The following is a 23324-nucleotide window of genomic DNA, read 5'->3' as shown; positions in this document are numbered from 1 at the left end:
TGTTTGGACCCAAAAGTTATTAAAATCTTTCTGTTAGAATTTCCTCCTTTTAAACTGTACAGACTTTTGTATCCAAAAAAGAAGAATTTAACATTGAACCAAACAGTTAAGCTAATGACTATCTTCCTTTGGATCTTATTGCTGTCGCAGCTTCTTCCTGGACTTTTTCTTACCTAAAAGCTTTCCTGTATCCTTGTTCTCATTCTGCTACGTTAATATCTCAGCGTTACGCCTCACTATTCTACCATTCATCTCCTGATCCCAACCAATAAGATGCTGGCTCTCCACGCTGCAGGCATACGTTGGATTACTGGAACTCTCCTCGGCACGGGACAAATACGCCGAGTTCTGCGTGCCCATGGTTATGATCCCAGCCACAGTCTCCAATAACATACCTGGTTCAGATCTCAGCATTGGCTCAGACACAGCTCTGAATGCCATTACTGACGTAAGTGTGGCTGGCTTTGAGCGCCTGCGAGTGTTTGTGGATGTGTCAGTCAAACGCCGTCCAGTCGATCAGAGTTTGGGATTCTTCTGACTACCAGCTCGCTTCCAAGAAACAACAAACAGGAAGTGGAAATTGAAGTGTTTTTATTATTAATAGAGCTCTAGTATCAGAGAAAACTCATGCAACTGAATGATATGGCTTTCTTCAAGTGATACTGAGATAATTTTACAAAGTTAGATTAGTGTATTTAGACAGAAAAGTGGTACAATATGTCAAATTAACAGGGAGAAAAAACATTTTTGTAATGGTTGTCAAACTAAGCAGTAGAACTTGGTTTCTGGGTTAAAGTCAGAAACCAGATTTGGGTATAATTACCTCCTGTAGTGAGTCAGTTGGTTATGGGGTTGGATGTATTTGATTCAGCGTAAAAACAAACACAAGAACATTTTTGGACCTAAAAATGGGTCCATTTTTGGTCCATGTTTCCAACATACACAATCCAATTCAGTCCAAATACAGTTCACAACAATCCATTTCAGTTTTTGAGCTGATCGTGAATCTTATTCAGCTATCAAGGTTCTTCCTATAAGTTGGAGCTTTTTGCACCAAGGTTTTGCTAACATGTCTACACTTTTGTTATGGTTCACCCAAAATAATACAACAAATCACATTTATTCTGAAGTGAGCTATTAAAGCTTCAAACATCCTCTCTGTGGGTAAGCCATTGTTAGTTAGCTGCTTTGCTAAATGCAGGTTCAATAGAAACATTGTTACCACGGCGCTTATTTGAGCCGGATAAAACAATACAAACGTACTATGAGTCTGTAAAGAGGTTTAAACAAGAACAAAACTAAATTGTGTGAACATCTACAATCAGTATATTTGTTATGGTCATTTTAAAATATGTGGTTTGGCCTACTGCGTGAACCACATATTATGATGAGGTTACATTTTTTAAGATGCATCTCTCATCCAGCGAGACATACCTGACCAGATATTATTAAGGATGAATTATTCAGTAGGGCCAAGATATTACTTCTAGTTTTTGCTACTTGACGTACGGATCACAGATGCAGTCAGTGTGTTAAGTTTTATTCTGTTGTGATGTTTTGCTTTCCAGTCCTCCTTCTTTGCTGACTGGTTGTTAAAAATGGCTCACAGCTGAAATATTCGGAAAAATATATAGTTAACACGGTCGACCTTCTGCTTGACCTTTAGCCTTTAGCTTTAGCCGCTTAACCTTGGCTGATCTTGGAGGAAAAATCAAAATACACCTACCCTCACAAAGCAAAAAAACATTAAATACCAGTGATGGATAAACATAACACTAGATATAAATAAAAAATAAACGTCATACAGTGTGTAGTTCTCTCAACACACCTGATGAGTTTAATTCTCCCAAAATGGAGCTGATGAGTTAGAAACATGTTTCTGCTGTTGGTTGCTGGAGGTGAGTTGGTCTGCAGAGGTGCCAGGTAAGTCAGAGCATGCAGTGACTTGTTGCATGTTTGCACCACGGTCGTAGTCTTGGTGTGTTGTGTCAGTGCAGTTTGCTGTTTGTGTGCTGATAAACACTCAGTAAGTGGGCAGCGCTCCGACTCAGCTTATTTCTCCTCCAAACAACACAGACTATTAAGTTCCTCTGAAAGGCTCGTTTAAAGTCAAGCCTGCTGACGCTTTCTGTTTCAAGACTCTTCACTGGATGGACATAAATGGAGTCAGATCCTCTGCAGTCCCTCCTCGGCCTTTATCTCTGTGTGTCATCACCGTGACTTGTCACGGTGATGACCTCACCCCTGCACCCCGCTCTGTCCCCTCTCAGCCAATGAGAAGCCAAAGCCCCATCCCTGACGTCCTGGAGAGAGTCAGCTAAGCAGCCCACCCATTACAGAGCTGAATGTTCATGGTTCCAGTTAAAGTAAAGAGGCTGCCCCATTCATGTATCCTTCATTTTCTATTGCTTTCTAAGTCACAGCTCCCTTCTAGTTCATATAAAACATAAAATTGCTTTTAGCACAACTCTGTTTTGTAAACAAAACAGAGTTGAGTTTAAACCCAACATATGTCCACAGAAAAGAAGGATACAGGATGATGGAGCCCCAGGGCACCATGATCAGTTGGTAAAGACACGTAGAGCTGTAAGTTCCCCCCCTAGTGGTCTAACTGCATATTACGGGCCACCACCATCAGGCCTTTGAGTCCCTGCTGGAGCTGTGCGAGGCCCGGGCCAACTACAAGGAGTTTTGCATTCCCATGTGCATACTGCCTGCCACCATTAGTAACAATGTGCCGGGCACTGACCACAGTCTGGGAGCCGACACGTCGCTCAACGCCATTGTGGAGGTAAGGCCCAAAAACAGAAACACAACTAATGGTCTAGAAAAAATAATGAGAAGACAGTATATTAATGATAACAAGCACATCAATGTCTCCATAGTGACAGACGTTTGGTATTTTCCTTCAGAAAAAAACGTAATAGTAACTGCTTGGTTTTTTTTAGGATAGATTTTGATGGTTTTAAGGGTTGAATGCCCCAGAATATCCATGTACAGATTTAAAATCATAAACCTAAACTTTCTCACTTATTGGTGAGCAAATGAAAATATAGTCGCAAAGGAAGTTTTATCATTGTTATCTAAACTATGCCTGAAAGTCCAGGTAAAATCCGGGAAATGCTTCATTATTGCATATTGTAGGGTATCCAATAGACTTAAATTCAAATTATTGAGGTTTTCTTGTACAACCACCTTAAAAATACCTACAGGTTCAAGGCAATAAGAAAAAGCCCAAATTAAGCTGGTAGCATGTCTGCTGAACCCCTCAGTACCACTTCAAATATCAATGGACAAACAGAAGCTTGTGAGTACCTGCATGTTTAACTGAGTGTCTGTGTTTTCTTGATAAGTTGTTTACTGCATAACTATATATTATTGTGTTGAAATCTGCATGTTTTGATGGATTGCATTTTGCCAAAAGGAGGTTTTCAGTGATGTTATGGAGATACATTTTTCTGATTTGGTTGATTTCACTTTGAATGCGCTTACACCTTCAGAAATTAAAGACTGACTCCACTTAGAAAGAATAATATATTCAAGTAATTGTGCTTCAACATAACAAGGTTGACTGGCATTATTTACCATCAGGAGGTTTTAAATTAAGGCTTGATTATTTCTTTTATTTCTTATTTTCAATTGATATTGTTTTCTGTCACGAAATTAAAGAATATATTTGCTGTTTTAAGCAGTTAAACTTTAGTGTCTAATTTTTATGCAAACACTTGAATATAAAGCTCATGATTTTAACATTACTGCAGCACCATATGAGGAGTCAACCTGTGTGTCATTGTGATATTTTTACCCTGCAGGAATTTTATCCACTCTAAAGCAGAGCTGCTGCTGTTTTTTGTCATCTTTTCGTCTGTCACAATTATGCCATTTGTTGTTATTTTATCCTCCAGTTCTCTGATTCCAAAGGGATCATTGGTACATCATTCCATCGTATTTTCTATAGTATCTGAAATGATCCAGTTTGACTCGTCTCAGCTCTGCTTTTGAAATGCGTTCTCTGCAGCTGCATGCCCGAACAGAGACGGAAATGTTTAGTTTTTTAACCCCGTAACTTCTGTGTGAATCAGACATGCGATCGCATCAAGCAGTCTGCCAGCGGCACCAAGCGGCGGGTCTTCATCATTGAGACGATGGGGGGCTACTGCGGCTACTTGGCCACGGTGGGCGGTCTGGCTGCAGGAGCCGACACGGTCTACATCTACGAGGAGCCGTTTGACATCCGTGACCTGCAGGTCAGATTCAAATACATTTTAATACATTTATGAACCTGCTGGGTAAATTGCACACATTGTTTACAACAACTTGGTATATCAGAAGTTAGTTCACATGCGTCTTGCTTCTGCTGCGATCAGGATGTGTCAGGAATTTGCACGTGAGGCAGATTAAAGATATGCAATACAAGGGAATTTATAAATAACCTCTGAGCTGCGTCATTCATTCCATAACAGCCAGATCTCTTTAGAGGATTAGAGACGGCAGGACTGTCAGTGTTCGTTGTTACCGTTAGATTGTCCCAAAAACTGTTTTCTTTAAATTTACTGATAAGAATGTTAATAAATTACACGTTTTTGTTTTCTAATGGTTTCTTTTGAAGTGAAAACATTGTAATGTTTTACTAACCAGTAGTGGAAGGCTTGAGGCATTTATTAAAAATGTAAGTTTCCATGAGAAGTTTTTAAGGTTTTGGTTAAATGATCAATACACTCTATTATAAGCAGATAAGAAAACTGCTTTCAATCATATTGACTTTATGTGTAGCAGACAACAGAACGGTGATGGTAGAAAGAGACGGCTAAAGAATAAATAGAGTAAAATTTAAAACATTGCCTAAAATAGACTTGCATACACAGAAGCAACAACAAACACAGCGATGTGAAGGAGAGCAGTATGTGCAGGAGGAATGGCATGCAGAGCAAGATCTGAACACGCCGTTCATTTCACATTTAAAACAACCACACTTTAACAAAGTGCTGTACAAAAATACAATAACAAGAACCTATGAATGATTTCAATAAAGTAAGATAAGCAAATACCATAAAATATATTTTTTATAATTTGATAAAATTGTAAAAATTGTAAAAAGTGTTAAACGTGTCCTGATTTTTGAAAAATATTTAAACTTTTAAATATTCTTTCATGTGGAGAAGTGATTAAAATCTCACAGAAGAACCTTCATGGACTCTTAACACCTAAACAAACATTAAACTAACGTTATCTCTCCTTATGCGTTCAGTTGCTAAATAAAACTGGTTGTGGTGCCCTCTGGTGGTGCTTTTGTTGCACTGCGCCACTGTGTCATGTGGAGCAGCACACCGAGGAGTCTCAGAGTTGCAGTTGCTTGTCCAGGTTGGAGGCAGCAGGCGTTCTTCCCTCAGGTTCACGTTAAGTCTTCCCTCTGTTTCCAGGCCAACGTGGAGCATCTGACGCAGAAAATGAAGACGAGCATCCAGAGAGGCTTGGTGCTCCGGTGAGTTTCATTCTGTTTGTGAAAGATTAGGATGTTTTCAGTTTGCTGATGTCAGTCTAGCTTTAGTCAACACACTAAAGTCTAACAGATGAAAATGTTAAACTGTCATGAAAATGTCTCCATTGTTGAAAACTGTTATGTTATTTTCCAGCCTTTGAAGTGACCCTTTAGACTTCCTGTGATGTTGTGTGTTGCGGTTATTTTAGTCCACTGCAGTGTTTAAAATGCTCCCAGCAGGATGAAGCTCTGTGGAAATAGGACAAATGTAATATTTTGAACAGAGCGTAGGTGACATTGTGAGGCTGTGCTGAGGGGTGAACCTGCATAATAATTTACTACAGCACACCAAAACCAGAACAATAATGGATGGAGGGAATCTGCAGGCTGTAAAACACAGAACACTGCAGTTTAATGAACTTAAAAACAGGATGAACTGATCTAATTTAACACAATAACAACTTCTATTGATATATTATGTGGAAAAAGTTTTAAACCACATATAATCCCATCTAATCAACAGTTTTCTGAAGATCTTTCAATTGCTTTTTTCTTGGACTCTGGCTGCTATTTTCTCATTTAGCTGATATTAACTGAATACTTAGTAAGGCTATCTGCTCAGGTAGTGCTTCCTGTTTTAGTTTCTAGCTCGTGAGCTGTAGTTTTTAACTTGCATTGCTTTAAAATGAACAATGTGAAACCCATAGCTGTCTGTGTCTTTGAAGTTCAGAAATATGTCCTAACATCTGGAGTTATCTGTCTTGTAACGAGCAAAAAGCAAAGTAGACGTTTTCAGTCACTTTGACCTTAAAAAGGATGTTGAGCCAGAGATTTGCCTTCATGTCTGCAGTCTTCTTAAATCATATACCTAAATATATTGCAATGTGGGGCATCTTCTTCACGTCAAATATGTCTTCTTTTCCCTGTTTTCATTTTTGCCTCTGTTGTTTATCTTAGAAATGAGAATTGCAACGAAAACTTCACCACTGATTTCATCTACCAGCTGTACTCTGAAGAAGGTCGAGGCGTGTTTGACTGCAGGAAGAACATCCTGGGTCACATGCAGCAGGTCCGACTTATAAAGTCTGGTCTAATGGTTTAAATGTTGATTTATAATGGTCAATCGAAGTATATCTTTTAAAGTGTTCATAGTATTTTAAAGATAAAACTTTTCTTTTACTAAATCTTATAAAATATATAATGCCGTGCCATTATCTTCCCTTCAACAGGGCGGCGCTCCGTCTCCCTTCGACAGAAACTTTGGCACCAAGGTTGCAGCTAAAGCCATACAGTGGATCACACGGGCACTCAAGGAGTCATACAAAGAAGGTGTGTCACACTACCTACTTGTGTACTTAACTCTGAGAAGGATTCGCTACATATTAATGTTTTTGGGAGATTTTCACTGTGTTATGTCTTGGCTGTAAAAGTTTACATTTTTCTTATATACAGGGAAAGTGTTCACCAACTCAGAGGACACCGCCTGCCTGCTGGGGATGCGCCGAAGGGCGATGGTCTTTCAACCTGTAGCTCAACTCAGGGAAGAGACCGACTTTGTGTAAGATAGAGATTCTATTTTCATCCTTACAGTCACGCTGTCCAAAGACTTATATCTACTTTAAAAAGCAAATATGTTTAGGATTAAAAGAGAACTATTACATCCAGCACGGAATTATGCAAGCCATATCTTAGCATGTAGTTCCAAGCCTGAGTTTAGTGTCATTTAGATTGCAGGAGAATATTTTCCTGATTACAGCTATGTACACTCTTCTTAGCAATCAATGTATTAATTTTGACCCTAATGCACAATGCGTCAAACTGATCCAAACAGGTTAAGCTGGTTGGATTCCTGGTGTTTCTGTTTGGTGTCATTGAGTCAGTGAAGATTTCAGACCTTCACTGACTTCTATGTTTGGAGATGCCATTGTTACAACATCCACTACAGAGCAAAAACTGAATTTATTATTTAAAGTTATTTTTACACTAGATGTTCCCTTCTTATAACAGTCACAATTAGTGAACTCTTAATTACTTGTTTTCAGTTTGAAGTAGCATTCCTTCAGGTTACTCAGATTTCCAGTGGGCTGTGCTGCCTTTACTGCTAGCTGTGTGTGTTGGGTAATGTTGCAGCTGTTTTAGAGCTGCAGCTCCACCACTGCTTCCATACACTGAACAAAAAGAGTTTGTGTCCCAAATTTAGCCCCACAGACACTCTGCATGTCCTTCTAGTAATGTGCTGAAGGTGAGACCTTCATTTCCTTGCCAAAGTATTCAAACCCCTGAAACCTTGAATAATTTATCAACCATTTTGTTTTTTTTATTTGTTTTGTGAAGGTCTCAGAGTGTCATTTCCATCAAATGTGACAAAGCTCGGGCTATTTTGTAAGAAAAATGTGTAAAGCTGGAACTGCAGTGCAAGATAAAGTTTTTTGTTATGGAGGATGAATAGTTGATTTCAGAGTACGGGGGGTTTTTCTTTGCAAAACATTTTGAAAACTGTATATCAGCATGGTCAATTTTAATATAAGAAAGGGTCTTAATTTTTTTGCAAGTTACTGTGCTTGAATTTGTACAAATCACATCAACAGGGATTTACTCTTGTTAGTTTTGTCTCAGGTGAAATGTTCAACTCTAAAAAAAATCCTCACACTCAGTTTCTTCGTTTTCTTTTTTTTAGCCACCGGATCCCGAAGGAGCAGTGGTGGCTCAAGCTCCGTCCCTTGATGAAAATCCTGGCCAAGTACAAGACGAGTTACGACGTGTCGGACGCCGGCCAGCTGGAACACGTGACCCGGGTGCGGCCCAAAGAGAACGACGCCTCGGCCGCGATCTGAACCACTGCCAAACGGCTTTACTCCCACAGGAAACCTGCTTCACATTTCAGTGGCAGCTGCTCACACTGATTGATTCCTGCATATATATACTGTAAATACAGTATATATATATATATATATATATAAAAGGAAAGATTATAAAGGATAGAGGTAAAATTTAGAAAAGGATTTATTGTATGAGTGTGGCACTTTTCAGAAGGAATGTTACATTTTTTAGTTAAAATTTGATGAGGGTCATTTGGAAAGAGTATTTATTTTAAGCAAGCTAACATCTAAGAAAGCTTAGATGTCCAAAGTTATTATACATGAATATAATATAATATATGCACTACTCACGATGTATTTAGGTTTTAGTGCCCCAAATGTAGCCATGTCTAATTATTGTTTTGTGTGGACACATCTCAGCCAGGGATGAAAATCTTTGATTAAATTGGGCTTTTATCACCTTCACTTGCACTTTGAACTACGTAGTCAATGTTATCACCCAAAAGCTGCTTTTAAAAAGGGAATCAATGTCTGGCCAATCACGCGCACTCTCGAGAATGTCCTGGAAAATGCTGTAACCCTGAAGGCTTCAGAGTGAGCAGGTGTGTGTACGGTCGAAAGCTAACTGTATGTGTGTGTTGTGTTGTTGCCTTAGCTGCTTGTATCCATCCTGGGCTTTCTGTGTTTTCACCGTATAGTTTTTATTCATGCAGGCTGTTGCTGTAGCAAAGCAAAGTATTTGGAGGATGTGTGGAACAGCTCATTGATGGCGTTAACGTGACGTGAGTGTCCTGTTTCAGAGTAAATAAAGCTTTTATGGTGTGGAAATGCTGAATGTTGTGTTCATTTGGTAAATAATAGGAACATGGATTAAAAAAATGATTTTTATGGATTTTGTATTCAGGAAACCAGATTGGAAAGTTAACAAAAGTTACAGTTCTTTTGAGGTTCTGACCCTTCGTAAATTATTAAAATCGCTTTCATTGGTTGATCTGTATTGTGCTCTCAAATTTTATATCAAATCTCAGATTTGTTGTATGATTTAATGTTAAATATTGGTCATTAAAGTGGGGACTTCATATTAACACCAAAAGTAAATTTAGCCTTTAATATTATCTTAGCCTCAATTGGCTTTTTCTTAAAGAATCCAGTCCTACCCAATTCTGTCGCCTTGAGCTGACATATGGCTTCGAGTCTGAAGAAATATCCACTTTCCCATAACCTTGTGCTGTCTGACCATTTTTAATAACCTTTTAGTTCATTTTAGGATTCCAAACCTGAGAGAAAATTTCCTTATGGTATATCTTTACGAGACAATGCTGTAACTACTTTCAAAGAATCTTCCATTTTTAAGTTCCTCAGTATTTCAGAGAAACGGCAGAAGGTAGGAATTTGATCTTTAGAAATTCATGTTGTAGTTCAGAATAGACCTCTTTAAAAAAGGTAATTATCCAGCTTTCTATGCTGTGAACGTTACAGCAGAACACTAGGAAATCAGAGCGAAAATTTCCAACAACTGTAAACTAAAACATTATATTCACACTGATTTTGAGTTTTTATTAGTTCTGCACCATAGTCATCTAAATTATAATGCCTGAAATAGACCACTCTCTGTAATGATATGAGTTTCACTGTAATTTTATTTTTATATTCTAATGTAATGAGCTGTATTTGTAGCCCTGAACCCAACAGAAGGGTTTCATTTTTAGAGTTTGTCTTGGTAAATTAAAGGTTGTGTTGGACAAACAAAACCACTTTATGACAAGAAATCCCATTAAACTTAATGATTTAATGACAAAGTGATTTTACTTTCACAAAACTCAGATCTAGTTTTATATTCAATGTGTTACTGTAACAAATATTTTCCATCAGTCATATGTACATGATGGAATATAAAAAGGTTTCTATTGCCCGTTTAAAATGACAGCCATCAGCTTTAGTTGTCTTCATGTTGTGTGTTTCTGTCTCTCGCCAGCAATATGAACAAACACACAAAAAAAACAACTTACATTTTTGTTTGGTTTTCAGTACAAAGTTCATTCAAGCTTTGGGTCCAGTTATGAAAAGAACATTATTTTAATATCCACGTTGGATCTTTCTTGATTGCATCGTTCTCTGGACCCAGGATGGCGACTCCACACGTGCTCTGACCGACACTGAGGTACCTGCAGGGAAACAATCAGCTGATTTCCGCTTCGTGTGCAAGAGTTTCCCAAAGGCAAACTCAGATGATGACATGAAACAATCATTCATCCTGAACTGTTTTACCTCTCTGCCACTTCCACCAGGCTTTTATGATCCACAGCAAAGAGCTGTTCTCTGTAACTTTGCTTCATCTCATCTGTGACTCCACCGAGGAAGCGACTCGTTCCTGCTCCACAAAGAGAAGGGATCAGCTACCAACTTAAACATCAAATCAGTTTCCAACCTTTTAACTCTGCTTTATTCAAACCACAAGTTAATAAATAAAGAGCAAAAATTTGGATACCATATTGAAAATTAAGTTAAGGGAAAAGAAAATCCAGAAAAAGTTATTAAAACTACCTAGCAGATTCCACTCCATTAAAAAAAGCATCTAAAAGGTTACAAAAAGATTCTGTGACAAAAGCCATTAAAGTGTTGCATCATCACCTTTATCTGAAGGAGCCACAGGTGAATCTACAGCGGAGAAAACGGAAAGCTTGGCTTCATCGATGTCCTGCTGAGAGAACTGGCCTGATTTCGCCCAGTCGACGCCTTTTCGAAATGCAGATAACGTCTGCACCGAGTTCGGATCCCTTAGACACAGAAGAGAGGCTTAATAAATGTCCTTTACTGGTTTTATAGTTTATAATTCCTAATTAGTAATTTAGGGAAAAAAGAAATCAAGCAGCTCAGCCGAGTTATCCACTCATCATCTGAGTTAGGATACAGGAATGTTCAGGTGTATTTTTTTAAACCGAGTATAATAGTAATGTTCACATTTTTCTTAAACTGAATTTTGGGTTTTCATTAGCTTTCAGACCCAATCATCAAAATTAGCAGAAATAAATGATAATATCGAAGGGTTTCTAAAACGCTGACATGCTCCTGAAAGCACACAGAGGTTTTATTTATGACCAGAATTTTTTTTTTCCTTCAAAATTTAAGTACCAAATACAATCAAAGAATGATTTTTACATTCTTGTATTGTAATAATTTTCATTTTTTATTACAAAATAAAGTAAGGCTGATCGAATGTGTGAACTGCTGCCCACCTGTAAGAGTAAAAGGAGAACACGCCACTTCCTCCCATTTTGGCTCCGCCTCCATAGGCTCCGCCCTTCTCCCGAATTTCTCCGTGGAGGAATTTAGCCGTCATCATTCTTGCCAAGATGCACAAACTGACTCAGAAGAAGATGGTAGCAAGTGGAGAGGATAAACAATGAAGAAATATGAATCAAACGGTACATAATTACCGTAACGCGATCATTTTGACATGTAACGTAGAGTACATCCTGTAGTTCCATTAAGTAAGCTAAAATAAAAGTTATAATAAAGAAGCAATCACTTATCAGTGGACTTTTCTGTATTTATTTTATAGTTACCTGGCATAATCCTGGTGGCAGAAAGGGACTGTACGAATACTCTCACTGACAAAGTTAACAGGGAAGGGCATCTGGAAGAACGTTTTCATTTGACATGGCTGGAAATTTGGCTCCTGTAGCAGCATAAAAAAATAAGTTTAAACTTCAGTTAATATAGACATGAGTGTTCTATCCAGCATGTAATTATAATTCTAGATTTCTCACTAATAACAAATGCAACAACTAGAAAACATTTTTCTATACATCCAAACTTATTGATTATATTGAACTTACTGTTATTAGTTTTCTAGTTGGACCTGAATCATCCAGAGGGTCAAGTGGTTTCTGTAGCAAAGAAACAAAAATACATAATGCATAAAAATAAATATATTTTCTAAGCAGAGCATTGCTTCAATCTGTCAGGAATATCTTACCTTTATAATATTTGCTCTGATAAGTTTGCGCTCTTTTCTGTTTTCAGCAACGTCTTTAATAAACCTTTCCAACTCTTTTTCTGAGTCAGAGATTATCTGTGGTGTTGCATTGATTGCACACCTGTTAGAATGTGAAGGAAGCAGGAAATGAAAATGAAATGGTAAGCATTCTGTAGCTAAAACTTAAATCACAAATGTGATAAGATGCAACCACAGAAAGAAAAAAACAAAACAATAAACTTTTCAGATTCAACCAAACTTTATTGTTAAGTGACTAGAAAATCTAGCAATGATCCCACCTCATGTTCTCGGGGTTCAGAAGGTGTTTTTTGATCCTGGGTAATACTCGGATGACTTGACTAAGATCTGGCATCTCTGCTATTCTCTTCAAAAACTTCACCTAATGTTCAAATAAAAACATAAAACCTGATCAGTAAACCACAGCAGAGTGATGTTACAACAAAACAAAGACTATAGACAACAAACTATTCCATCTTTCAGTCAATGCTGCCCAAAATCAGGATTACCTGCTCCATCCCACCAAAGGTCTCCTGGAGTTCCCCAGCTGGTGTCAGGTGCCGGCCCGCTCTGGTCATGGCGTACATGTGACCAGAGTAGGAGATCCCATTTGCCAACTCCTGCGCCGCCATCATCACCAGAACGCGGAGGCGCTCTTCGCTGTCAAAATGAGGGCTGTAGCAGAACCACCAGTCTTTTGTTATTTCATGCAAAGCAATAATCATCCACATGTAGTTCACTATGGAAAAACAATTCTATTTCTGTCATCTGACCATAACATTTTTCTTCCAAAACTAGTTTTAGACTGAATTAGAAAATGTAAAGCTTCCTTATCTCCCCATTACAGAACATGGCCAACAATGCTTAAAGGTCCAATCTATAGCAGGAAACCAATCAATTTAAATGAAATAAGTCTCATAATTTATGATAAGAAAAATAGTCAAATATCCAGCCAGAAAAACCAGAGAAGATTGACAGAAAGTGCATTTGCATCCTGGAGTTTTATTAACCTGTTGAAAATGTCGCTCCATAGTTTAAACATGTGAGGAAGATTTCTTTCCAGGCAGGAGGAGAACAGGAGAACCCCCTGTAAGAGAAACAGCAACAATAAGCTGACAATTTCCCTTTAGAAACAGAGCTTAGCTTTATCCTTCATCTAAAAGCAGAAGAAGACAAAAGGATAAATGTGTTTTTGGCTAACCTGCTCAAACGTGTCCATCTGGGTGCAGTCAGGGATGACCTGCGTTGAGACAGACATTCCTCCTGTCCTCATCTCCATCTGCTGGGCCTGCTGCCTGTAATCCAGATCTCCACAGCCCATTCTGCCCAAAAACAATACAACTTCTAATCCGCTGTTGCAGCTTGGAATGGAAAATCGACATCCAGTCTTTTTGATTGTTAGTTTTCAAAGCAAATTTAAGGTAAAACATGCAGTAAACAAAGATACTTATTTAGTTAAAGCAACTGTGTTCATAATATTCGGTAAGGATTTAACAGTAAGTATTAACAAAAAGTATTTTTTATGAAGAATTGTATGAATGTTCCTTTAAACACACTTAGCACAATTCAGAAATCTTCTTGAGTGAATTAATCTAACTGCAAGAATAACAGCAAAGCCACCAAAAAGGACCCAAATCTAGTTGAGGCAAAAATTGTTTCAATTTGCAACAAGACCATCCAATGTTACTAAAAAGCATTAAAATAATACAAATATCCAAATCTTTAGACCTTGTTTTTCTATTTCACAGGAAGTTCTCCTGGCTCAGTGTTTCCACATTTACTTCCTGTCATCTCCACCTACAGCTGTTTGCAGCAGATTGACAACAAAACCAGGTGTGCTTCTTTTTTATGATGTAGTATTACCTAATCAACTGAGTTTGTATTGTATTATTATATGGATTAACATAAACTGCTTGCTATTGAATATGAGTCTGACTACAAGTTGCATTTAATTGAAATGATTTGATTTGAATTCAGTCTGGACCAAACTAGATTGCTTATAGTTGGAAATAAAATTGGATTATTTTTAGCTTGTAAAGTCCTTGAGGTTACTGGAGCTGTTCAATCAGCTGATCTAGTCAGGCTGAGCAAATACAAACAGATGGAAAGTCTTGATGCAGCAATCTCATGTATATGGCGCTTAATTAGTTTATAGACATCTAATGAAGATACTTTTTATTTACACTTAAAAAAAAAAGTTCTCATTCCAATCAAATCAAAGCAAATTGCTTTTAAAAGAACTTCTACACATTTCCTAGAAAACATGGCCTAGGAACGAATTTTGACATTCTGTTTTATGAATGTCAAAATGTTAATAAACAGAATATAGTCTCAATGGGGCTGAGCAAGTCAACAGGTTTCTACAAAGCTGCACATTTACTGAACATGTCATTTAAAAAAAAAATCTAGTTTACTGATTTTGAATTAGACTCTTGACTTGAGTTGTGCTGTAGATTTTAAAGCTGCAGTTTTAATCACGCTGCTAATCACGGCATGTACGAGCTGCTAAATGCGCTAATGCTGGAGAAGTAACTTGTTATTCCAGGAAAACTATTTATCCACCATCATCAGCTGTAGCACAGCAGAGGGCTAGTTAGCACTGGGAGCAGCCAGATTTATTTTTATTTTTTACAGATTATTTGTCTCATACCATACTGTCATAACAAAGTGATAGTTTTAACAAGTATTCAGAAAATATTTTTTTAATGAAAGTTACATATTGTAGCTTTATGGGCCCAGACTGTGTTGTTGACAGAGCTGGAGGATAAACCACCAAGACCTCAGACCACCGCTCTGTCCCTGATACACAGGATCCAGTTTCCTGTGGCTTTAGTTTTGTGTTTTATCTGTTGCTAGTCATTATCTTATTATATCTGCTTGTGTGAATGTCTGTGCCTGTTTTCTGTTTGCACCGTATGGAAAAGCATTGCTGCCAATTTTATTTCTACTTCAATAAAAAAGAGATAAAATTCAATTCAATGTTGCTCAAGAAGAGGAAGAAACATTTCATATTAAAGTGTCTTTCCATGTTCACTAGTAGCGTTTATCTCCAAGCCCAGGCCGGGGCTTTGGCTCGTACGTTGGAACTCACTTGGTGATAATGCTGCAGAAGAGCGGGACGTAAACCCTCAGGTCCTCTGGCAGAGTGTTCAGACTGCATATGGCTCTGAAGTACACCAAACCGTTTGTGGGCTGCTCACAGAACTGAACCGGGACATAACCTTCAGCACAACACACAACCCGTTAGAAACAAATTGGCTGGTTTTGTTACGATTAAATGAGATAAGGAGAGAACTGCTGTACCTGCAGTGCTCATCTGAACGGCAGTGAAGGGCATCATTGGCTGGATGTCAGACACTTTGAGAGCAGGGAGACTCGAGGCATCCTGAGTTTTACTCTGAGTTTCCAGCAACTCCAGACCTTTTCAACAAGAAAACATGCAACTCAATAAAAACATTATTAAATCTTCTAGTTTAGCGTCATACCTGAAGGATACTGAGCAATCAATCAATCAAATTTATTTATACCGTTAGGTAGATTTAGCTACAGTGAGGTGAGTCTGCTTTATTGCCAGACAGGGAAACTTTACATCAACACAACAATAACATGATTCAAAATGGTCTGGTGATCATATGTTAAAAAATTAAAAACCAATAAAACAATAAAAAAGAAAAAGTAAAGATAACTGAAGTACAACATTCTCAAAAGGACAAGTTTAAAAAAGAAAAAGAAAAAAATAGAAAATAAAACAATATTTAGACTATTCCAAGTCGAATTTTGGAAGCTTATGGCAACAGGAACACTACTGGTTTTATACTGCTTAATATAAGAAGTATATCCTAAGGGATCAAATATCTGCATCCACATGGGAGGAGACTCATCCATGTTTCACAAAATGGAAAAGCTTGTAAAAATCTAAAGTTATTTTTCCACCAGTACTAAAATATAAAAGCAGAAATAAACAGTAAACACTATAAATCTATAACCAGGCTCAAGAGAGCAGGAATCAGATGCGTTGAAGTGAAGATGTTACCTTTCTGATAAATCTCTTTTCTATCGCTGTCGGTCAGAACTGAGATCTTTTCCTGAAGCTTCTCCTCTTCAGCCTTGGCTTGTTTCTCCAGGAACGCCTCGTCAGGACTCATCCTCAGCGTCAAACGATGCGTGTTCTCCTGCACAAATAATCCATTCAAGGCAATAATTAGCATGGAATTAAAATCTAATGTGTTTTATATCCATAAATACTCAAATAACATATGCCAAGCACCGTTGATAGACCTTATTTTTGCCTAAACTTAGGCTAAATTCATTTATTTACCTTGAAGTAGTATCTGATTTTGTCCTGGAGGAAGTGAGGGTTTTCTTTCAGAGCCTGCCTGAACTTTGCAACGCTGTCGCTGATTCGGAGCAGCTCTACAGGATCTCCTTCGTGGTTCCAGGATGAAGCTATATACTATTAGAAACATGCAGAAAAAAAAGCCCATAATGAAGGAAGATGTACCCGACAGAAAAAACTGAAGGTCAAACTGAAACAGCTCTAATTCTGCAAGTAATTTTTTATGCATGGCATTTACTTTATGACACCTAAAAGCCCTTGAATAAATCACTAGGAATGTAAACCTGAAATCACAGGTGATTAAAGGGTTAGAAGCAATCAGCAATAACAGAATATTTAGTGTAAATAAAATGGTTTCCAGGGAAATCAATGACAGCATGTTTAAATTCTTGATTTGTGTAGAAATATTCAAATCATAAAAGATTAATTCCAGATTTTAAACAGAAAACACAAACACACTACCCAAAATGTCTGAGTGTCTGAGTCCCTGGATTCATGAAATGATCTGAACGGTGAACTCACAGAGGCCAGAGCCAGGCCGAAGTTTGTGGACTGATGCTTCATCTGGATCTCAATCTTATGAAGGAGAGCTTCGATTCTCTCATCCTCAAAGCCTTTCCTGCCACAAAACCCAAAACAAGAAGGCGTAAAGTCAGGTTATTTAGCTACATGCTTATTGTTAAATAACTTGATAATGTAAGATATACCCTGTTCAGTTCAACAACAAAAAAAATGAACAGCAAAAAAACAACACATCTTCAAGCACTATCTCTACACTCGTCCCACATACCTGCGGGACATTCTACACTTTTTGCTTTGAGTCCATCAGCTTTGATATGTTCTCACTTCTTGACCCCACACTGTGAGAACGTCTTTCCCACGGCGCTCTTGAGGTCACACCACAGCTTATCTGTCAGGTTTAGTTCTGTTCTCTGGCTTGGACTTACTAAGCTGGACTGTCTTCAAACAAAGTAATTATTTGGTTGTTTATGGTTTTTGTTTAAGACTAGTGCCGAATAATGATTCAACATTCCTTATCTTCAGCTATAAAATATTTGACTGCTTTGAATTAAAACTGAGTGATATTTGGACAAACTATTCAAAATTTCATCCTCCTTGACAAAAACAGGGATACACAAAAGGATGGAAGGAAACATAATTTCCCTGGATACAAAGTAGGTAGAAAGGATACACCAAAGGAAGGAAAAACTGAAGGAAAACATTTAGATAATGTGACAAAAAATAAAGTCTAGAAATTGAATTATTTTTATTTTCTGTCCATACTTATCCAGATCTGGAAAACACAGAAATCAAAATCCAAACTTGTTTATTTGCTTTTGTGTCCTAATTGCTCCTTTTAAAACATGTTTTTTGTTAATTCACTGTACTTTAGTATCATCAGACCATAACAGCCTCCATAGAGGTAAGAAAATATAGTAAAGACGATATAGAATACTGCTGTGACCTGTAGACCAACCAGATGTGGTTTAAAACCCAGCAGCTCATTTAGTGCTGCTGTCGGCTTCCCTGACCACCATGTTCCTCATGTCCTCCATTTATTTATGACGTTCATTATGATTCCACTGCATATTTAATGCTGACTGATACCAGGAGATACTTTTAATCCTTTGTAACTTTGCTGCAAACTACAGCATCAACTACAATATGCAAATGAGAAAACAGAATTTCCCTGCCCCACATGGTTCACTTGGTTAAAAGAAGAACTCAAAGTAATGGGACTCACTCTATGATATCGTCGATAGTTTGGCTGATGATTTGTTTGACCCGTTCTGTGTCGTGCTCAGCCATCCCCTGCAGGCCGATGCTGAAGGACGCCTCTTTGGTGCTTCCGTCATATCTGTGGGGCAACAAAAACATTTTTTCACAAAACCTCGATGATGCAACATTTGCTTGGTCAACTATTCTTCCAAGCAAAGTTTATGTACAAACCCAACAACGGAGGAGAAGTCACTTCCTATCTTGGGTTCGATGAGGGATTTGTAGAAGGGTGAGTTTGGTCCAGAGACCATGAGCGAAGACAGCAGGCTGAGAGTGAATCCTTCGAAGGAATCTGTGATGCTAAGAAGAGAAACAGAAACAAGTCAGGCTGAAATCACACAACTGGACTTTAATTTTTCAAGACTATCGATTAAAGTCAGATCTTACTCTCCCAGCAGGTAACTCATACAGAGAGTGTTCTGTTTAGTTGGATCTGGAGCCAAAGCATCAGGGCTGCAAGTCACATGGTCTTCTCTCTGGACAAAAACAGTTGAAATCCACAGTAATATCAGAGCCATTTCTGATGTTTATGATTTTACGTAAACGTATGTTTGACACGTGTGCTTACTGGACTGCTCCAGTGAGGCTGAGATGGGACTCCTGTCCTTGCATTGATGCGATCAAACTTGCAAAGAGCCTCTTCTTGGATCTGCTTCAGATGGTTTTCCAAAGGCAAATCTCCATAAGTGAAGAACCTGAACATTTAAGAGAATGAAGGATATTCTTTAACTCCCAGTTTCCATTCCTGTGCTTCAGTGTTAGGAACACCGTGCTTCCTTACCGAGCGTTACTGGGATGGTAGTGTGTGGCGTGAAACTGCTTAAGCTGTTCCCAGGTCAGGTCTGGAATGGCCAGCGGTTCTCCGCCCGACACCACAGAGTAGGTGTGGTCAGGGTACAGCTTGTTTTGAAGGTGCTGCGCATATAAACGCTCACTGTCTGACTGGAAAAGCACACAAAAAAAGATCAGCGGTTTCATTTTACATAAGGTTGAATGTAATCCTCCAAATAAATTTGAACAGAGAAGTCCTGATCTAAATACTCAAGATTTAAGATTAAAAATATTAATAACTACAGAGGAAATGCTAAAATGGTGATATACACATACGTCAAGATTAGGCACATTATTCCTAAGTATTAAGAATAATATTACATTTTACAATTCCTCATATCACTGTTTCACATTATGCCTCTAAAAACAAAATCACTCACTATTTGATCTGTTGGTTTTGTTGCTGTGTTCATAAATCTTAGTAAAAATGGACAATGTATAAAACATTAATATTCCATTAATCAACGCTAATGAAAAATCTAACCCAAGTAAAGTTACTAATAAATATTCAAGTATCAATGGTGCTTGGAAGAACTGGTAAAAAAATAAAAATAAATCAGCTAAATGATGCATTTGGAAGTTTGGTTGAGCACATTTAGTAAACTGATGTGGTTTGAGAACTGGAAACCTTCCCACTCCCCATCTCCTATCAACCTCCTTCCATTTTGAAATGAGATCAAGGAAAAGACAAAGCTAAGATGAAACATTGTAGTTTGATGACAAATTATGACTGTCAGTTATATGGTGGTCTAAAAGCAGTAGAACTGTGTTTAAATAAACTAAAAATGCAACAGTAATTGTGAGCACGCTGAAATGCATGTGATAGTGACTTACAAAGGCTCCTTTCATCTCATTGAACACAACTCCCTTAAACACCAGCGGGGAGCTGGGATTGGTCGGATCTTCATTCTCCAGCCTCCAGCCTTCCTGCCTGAATGAAATGTTGGAATCCAGACTATAGTTAGTGATGTTCCAGTTATTATTCACCAAAGGTGAATCAAAACAAATGGGCTTCCCGTCTTGATTTTCAGTAATTAAAAAAAAAAAGAATTTAATTAAAGATAAATACATGGCTGACTTTCTACATCTTGCTGGGACATTAGCGCTTTAATCCTGGAAGTGTTCTTCAGGTGACAGAAGGCCGACTTTGTGACTGTCTCTATGTGACTCTGAAGGTCTCAGTCCATCACTAGACCCAGATTTCAGGCCTGATCTCTAGTTTCTATCTGTAATAGCTGAAGCTGTGTGCCAACTAGTGATTGTTTCTTCAGTTTTGTTTTTATTCAACAGAAGAAAATGAGTGTCTACTAATCACTTGAATTATTAATTGATTATAGTGTGCATGTGATTTTTGTTAGCTCCACTGAAAAACTAATCAGACAAGTAAAGAACAAGATAAAACAAAATCTGCAAGAGCAACAATTCACTATTACATCTGTAATGTTTATTAAGAGCTTTGCAGCGTATACAACTTAAAGCAAGATCCTAAACTACTCCTAAACAGAGTACCACCGTCTGCATGCCAAAAGTATATTTTCATTTAAAAAATTTAATTTATGAATTTACAACACCTTAATTTAACTTAACATCAGAATATAAACAGAGCTAAACTCGAGTTAATTTACTCTAGTTGCTTATGGGCAATGTGAAGAGTGCAGTGATGCAGCTGAATCTCACCGGAAATCTTGTTCTCGTAAACAAGGGAAGAAAACTGCATCCAGATAAACTGAAAGAAGGTTCTGGAAGTCTTTCCCATTTTGGGTGGAGAATGGATACATTGTGAAGTCACTGGCTGTTCACACAGAAACATAAAGCAGGTCTCTTACATGGATTTATCCGAGGATTAATAAACACAATCTCAGCACAGGTGTCTCAATATATTTACAACCAAATAATAGCGAACCTGTGAAGGCATTCATGAAGGTGGACAGCGAGCGGTTGAGCATCTTGAAGAAGGGATCTCTGCAGGGGTACTTTTCAGATCCACACAGCACTGTGTGCTCCAGGATATGGGGGACCCCTGTGCTGTCCCTCGGGGTCGTCCTAAACTGGACACTGAACAACAGCAAGAGCAAATAAGAAAAAACAAGAAACCAGGAAACCATTTCTGATTCTATTTACAAATAAGACACAGCTGTAATACTGTGAAAAACTCCACAGATTAAGCAGACGTTGCCACCAGTTTAACACTAAGAGCTAACCAACCTGAAGAGGTTGTTTGAGTCATCTCGGGCTGCATGCAGATACTGCGCTCCAGTTTTATCGTGGGTTAACGTCACAGCTGTGAGACAAAGGTCAGGGACGGCTGCAACCTGAGGTCGGGATAAGAAGCACCGAGTTTAACTGCAAGGTTACAGACATAAAAACTAAAAATGTCCTGATACAAGACAGTTAACACACCACAGGAAGTACAAGCAAGTAGCATATTTCGAATATTATTGTCTTACTGAGATCCGCAGTGGATTATAAGGCAGTAAAAATTTACTGATTTAATCTTGTCATTTGAGCTTTTATACTGAGGGAGAAAAAATTCTAAAACAACATCCAAATTTTCAGAGAAGAAACAAAACTCTCAGATGATCAATTACTGCATCAGCCAGGCGAAAGCTGCTTCTACCTCTCGGACAGTGAAGCCGTGGATTTTCTGCCCCGGTTGGTACTCCAGAGCCTGTTCTCTAGCTGAGGAGCTCCTCAGCCTCCATGCTTGGTGACGTCCATTCAACCTGGAGGATCAAGCACATCCATGCTCAATCAGGACTCCAGAGAATTTGGAAAGAAACCGTGCATGCATATATTTCCCATTTTCTTTGAAACTTCAGAATTAAGAGACAACTCTATTTTAAAAAGAACATAATTATGTTACAGAATTAACATGTCCACCAAATATGCTACAACACTTGTACAATTTAAAATGGCAATATAATGACAATTCCATCTACTCCTCAGATTTGAGTCGTTTAATGGGGTTGTCAGGTTGAACATAAATGTTTTTTTTTCTAAAATAACACCTCAGCGATTAATATAATCAATGAGAGTAAAATCAGGTTAAACCCAGGTCACATGACCTTCCACTGAGCCCCCTCTTTTCAAAGTTGACATGTTGATACAAATATCTGAGCTGTTTATTTTATTATTTCCTCTCATTTAGGTTAATGTATGTATGTTATTTTTTTATTTTAGAATTAGATGATGCTTGTATTTTGTCTAAAAGAGGCCTGGCGCCGCCACTACAATAATGTGTGTAGGAATTTATTGATGTCAAAAAGCCCAGGTGGTCACATTCACAGGGTCTTGTGTCGCAGTTAAATATCCTTAATTTAACGACCTTTTTAAACACGTCGTGTCTAATGCAGGTTAAATTAATATATGAAGTTTTAATCACAGAGGTTGAACGGGCTAAACAAAGTCTAACAAAAAATTAAAAACTAAAGCAAAGTCTTTAAATTCATTATGCAAACGGGTGTGCTTTCACATAATTGTAATAGCACAGCTGTGTCAATAATGAATGACATGGATTTACAACCTTAAACAAGCATGAAATAAACATTGGCTTTTTTCCAACAGTGCCGTTATACACTAACTCACCGAACATGAAGTCTCTGGAGCACAGTCTTCGTAAGCCGAAACATTATTTTTATCCCAGTTGTAAAAATAAACTATTTTCTGCTTGTGTCCAGCTACAACCCAAACATTTCTACCATATTTTGAACAAATTCACTGTATTTAGGCTCAACATCCCTGGTTTGTGTCCTCTCATGCTGTGTGTTGTGTAGCTGACATGTTGGTTCAACCACGCATGTAAAAATGGCCGCCACGCCGGCGCTAATCGCAGATTTCTAAACCATCTGCAATCCACTTTAACCGATCCAGCAGTAATGGCGCTCTACTGTTAGATGTTGCGCAATTTTTTACGCGAGTGAGAGGGCAAATGACGTTTAAACGTCCTCATTTTTGATTGGTCAGCTTGTAAAGAAGAAACTATATGATTGGTTTAGTAACAAAATCTCTAAGGTTACTAAACGATGACTTGACTTAAATGAGCAGAGCATTTAGAGAATTAACTACGCTTATAATACACTAAAC

At 38.0% G+C, this 23324-nt stretch overlaps 2 protein-coding genes across 6 annotated transcripts in view; one reads left to right on the top strand and one right to left on the bottom strand.

Annotated features, from left to right (window-relative positions):
• LOC102216735 (ATP-dependent 6-phosphofructokinase, platelet type) overlaps nucleotides 1-9133 on the top strand; it is a 28481-nt gene extending 19348 nt beyond the window's left edge. For 2 of the 4 annotated variants that reach the window (XM_014474993.2, XM_023334995.1), the window contains exons 16-22: nucleotides 2639-2791; nucleotides 4083-4247; nucleotides 5421-5482; nucleotides 6437-6548; nucleotides 6709-6808; nucleotides 6932-7037; nucleotides 8157-9133. In XM_014474993.2, coding sequence (XP_014330479.1) covers nucleotides 2639-2791; nucleotides 4083-4247; nucleotides 5421-5482; nucleotides 6437-6548; nucleotides 6709-6808; nucleotides 6932-7037; nucleotides 8157-8313 — 855 coding nt within the window. In that variant the 3' untranslated portion in view covers nucleotides 8314-9133. Of the gene's footprint in view, nucleotides 1-295; nucleotides 449-2638; nucleotides 2792-4082; nucleotides 4248-5420; nucleotides 5483-6436; nucleotides 6549-6708; nucleotides 6809-6931; nucleotides 7038-8156 lie in introns of all 4 variants that reach the window. The other 2 variants (XM_005796584.2, XM_014474996.2) reach the window with 1 other exon arrangement.
• Nucleotides 9134-10067: 934 nt separating this feature from the next.
• Nucleotides 10068-23042, bottom strand: pitrm1 (pitrilysin metallopeptidase 1). Of its 2 annotated transcripts, XM_005796583.2 has the most exons (27): nucleotides 22827-23042; nucleotides 21859-21964; nucleotides 21447-21553; nucleotides 21145-21296; nucleotides 20919-21033; nucleotides 20076-20172; nucleotides 19192-19352; nucleotides 18979-19105; nucleotides 18798-18886; nucleotides 18582-18710; nucleotides 18376-18489; nucleotides 17154-17250; nucleotides 16614-16748; nucleotides 16329-16467; nucleotides 15599-15715; nucleotides 15387-15516; nucleotides 13497-13617; nucleotides 13306-13382; nucleotides 12805-12970; nucleotides 12577-12677; nucleotides 12278-12398; nucleotides 12138-12188; nucleotides 11865-11977; nucleotides 11535-11660; nucleotides 10930-11075; nucleotides 10567-10669; nucleotides 10370-10463 (listed from the first exon to the last, which is right to left on the bottom strand). In XM_005796583.2, the coding sequence occupies exons 1-27, from the start codon at nucleotides 22868-22870 to the stop codon at nucleotides 10370-10372; spliced, it is 3078 nt and encodes a 1025-aa protein (XP_005796640.1). In that variant the 5' UTR covers nucleotides 22871-23042. The 2 variants fall into 2 exon arrangements, with proteins under 2 accessions (XP_023190502.1, XP_005796640.1); XM_023334734.1 differs by lacking the exon at nucleotides 22827-23042 and having other exon boundaries at nucleotides 10068-10463.
• Nucleotides 23043-23324: the final 282 nt, after the last annotated feature.

This window comes from Xiphophorus maculatus, chromosome 6, assembly GCF_002775205.1.
Source record: "Xiphophorus maculatus strain JP 163 A chromosome 6, X_maculatus-5.0-male, whole genome shotgun sequence".
Classification (NCBI taxonomy): domain Eukaryota; kingdom Metazoa; phylum Chordata; class Actinopteri; order Cyprinodontiformes; family Poeciliidae; genus Xiphophorus; species Xiphophorus maculatus.
This window is presented reverse-complemented; position numbering and strand designations above follow the sequence as displayed.

Bases quoted from the DNA above. Each gene is read 5' to 3' on its own strand.
- pitrm1 (XM_005796583.2), bottom strand. From the start codon at position 22,870: ATGTTTCGGCTTACGAAGACTGTGCTCCAGAGACTTCATGTTCG. The intron at 18,711-18,797 runs GTAAGATCTGAC...TTCTCTTCTTAG, and splicing joins ATGAGTTACCTGCTGGGAGA to CATCACAGATTCCTTCGAAG. The intron at 11,076-11,534 runs GTGGGCAGCAGT...TCTGTGTCTAAG, and splicing joins TTCTCCTTTTACTCTTACAG to GGATCCGAACTCGGTGCAGA.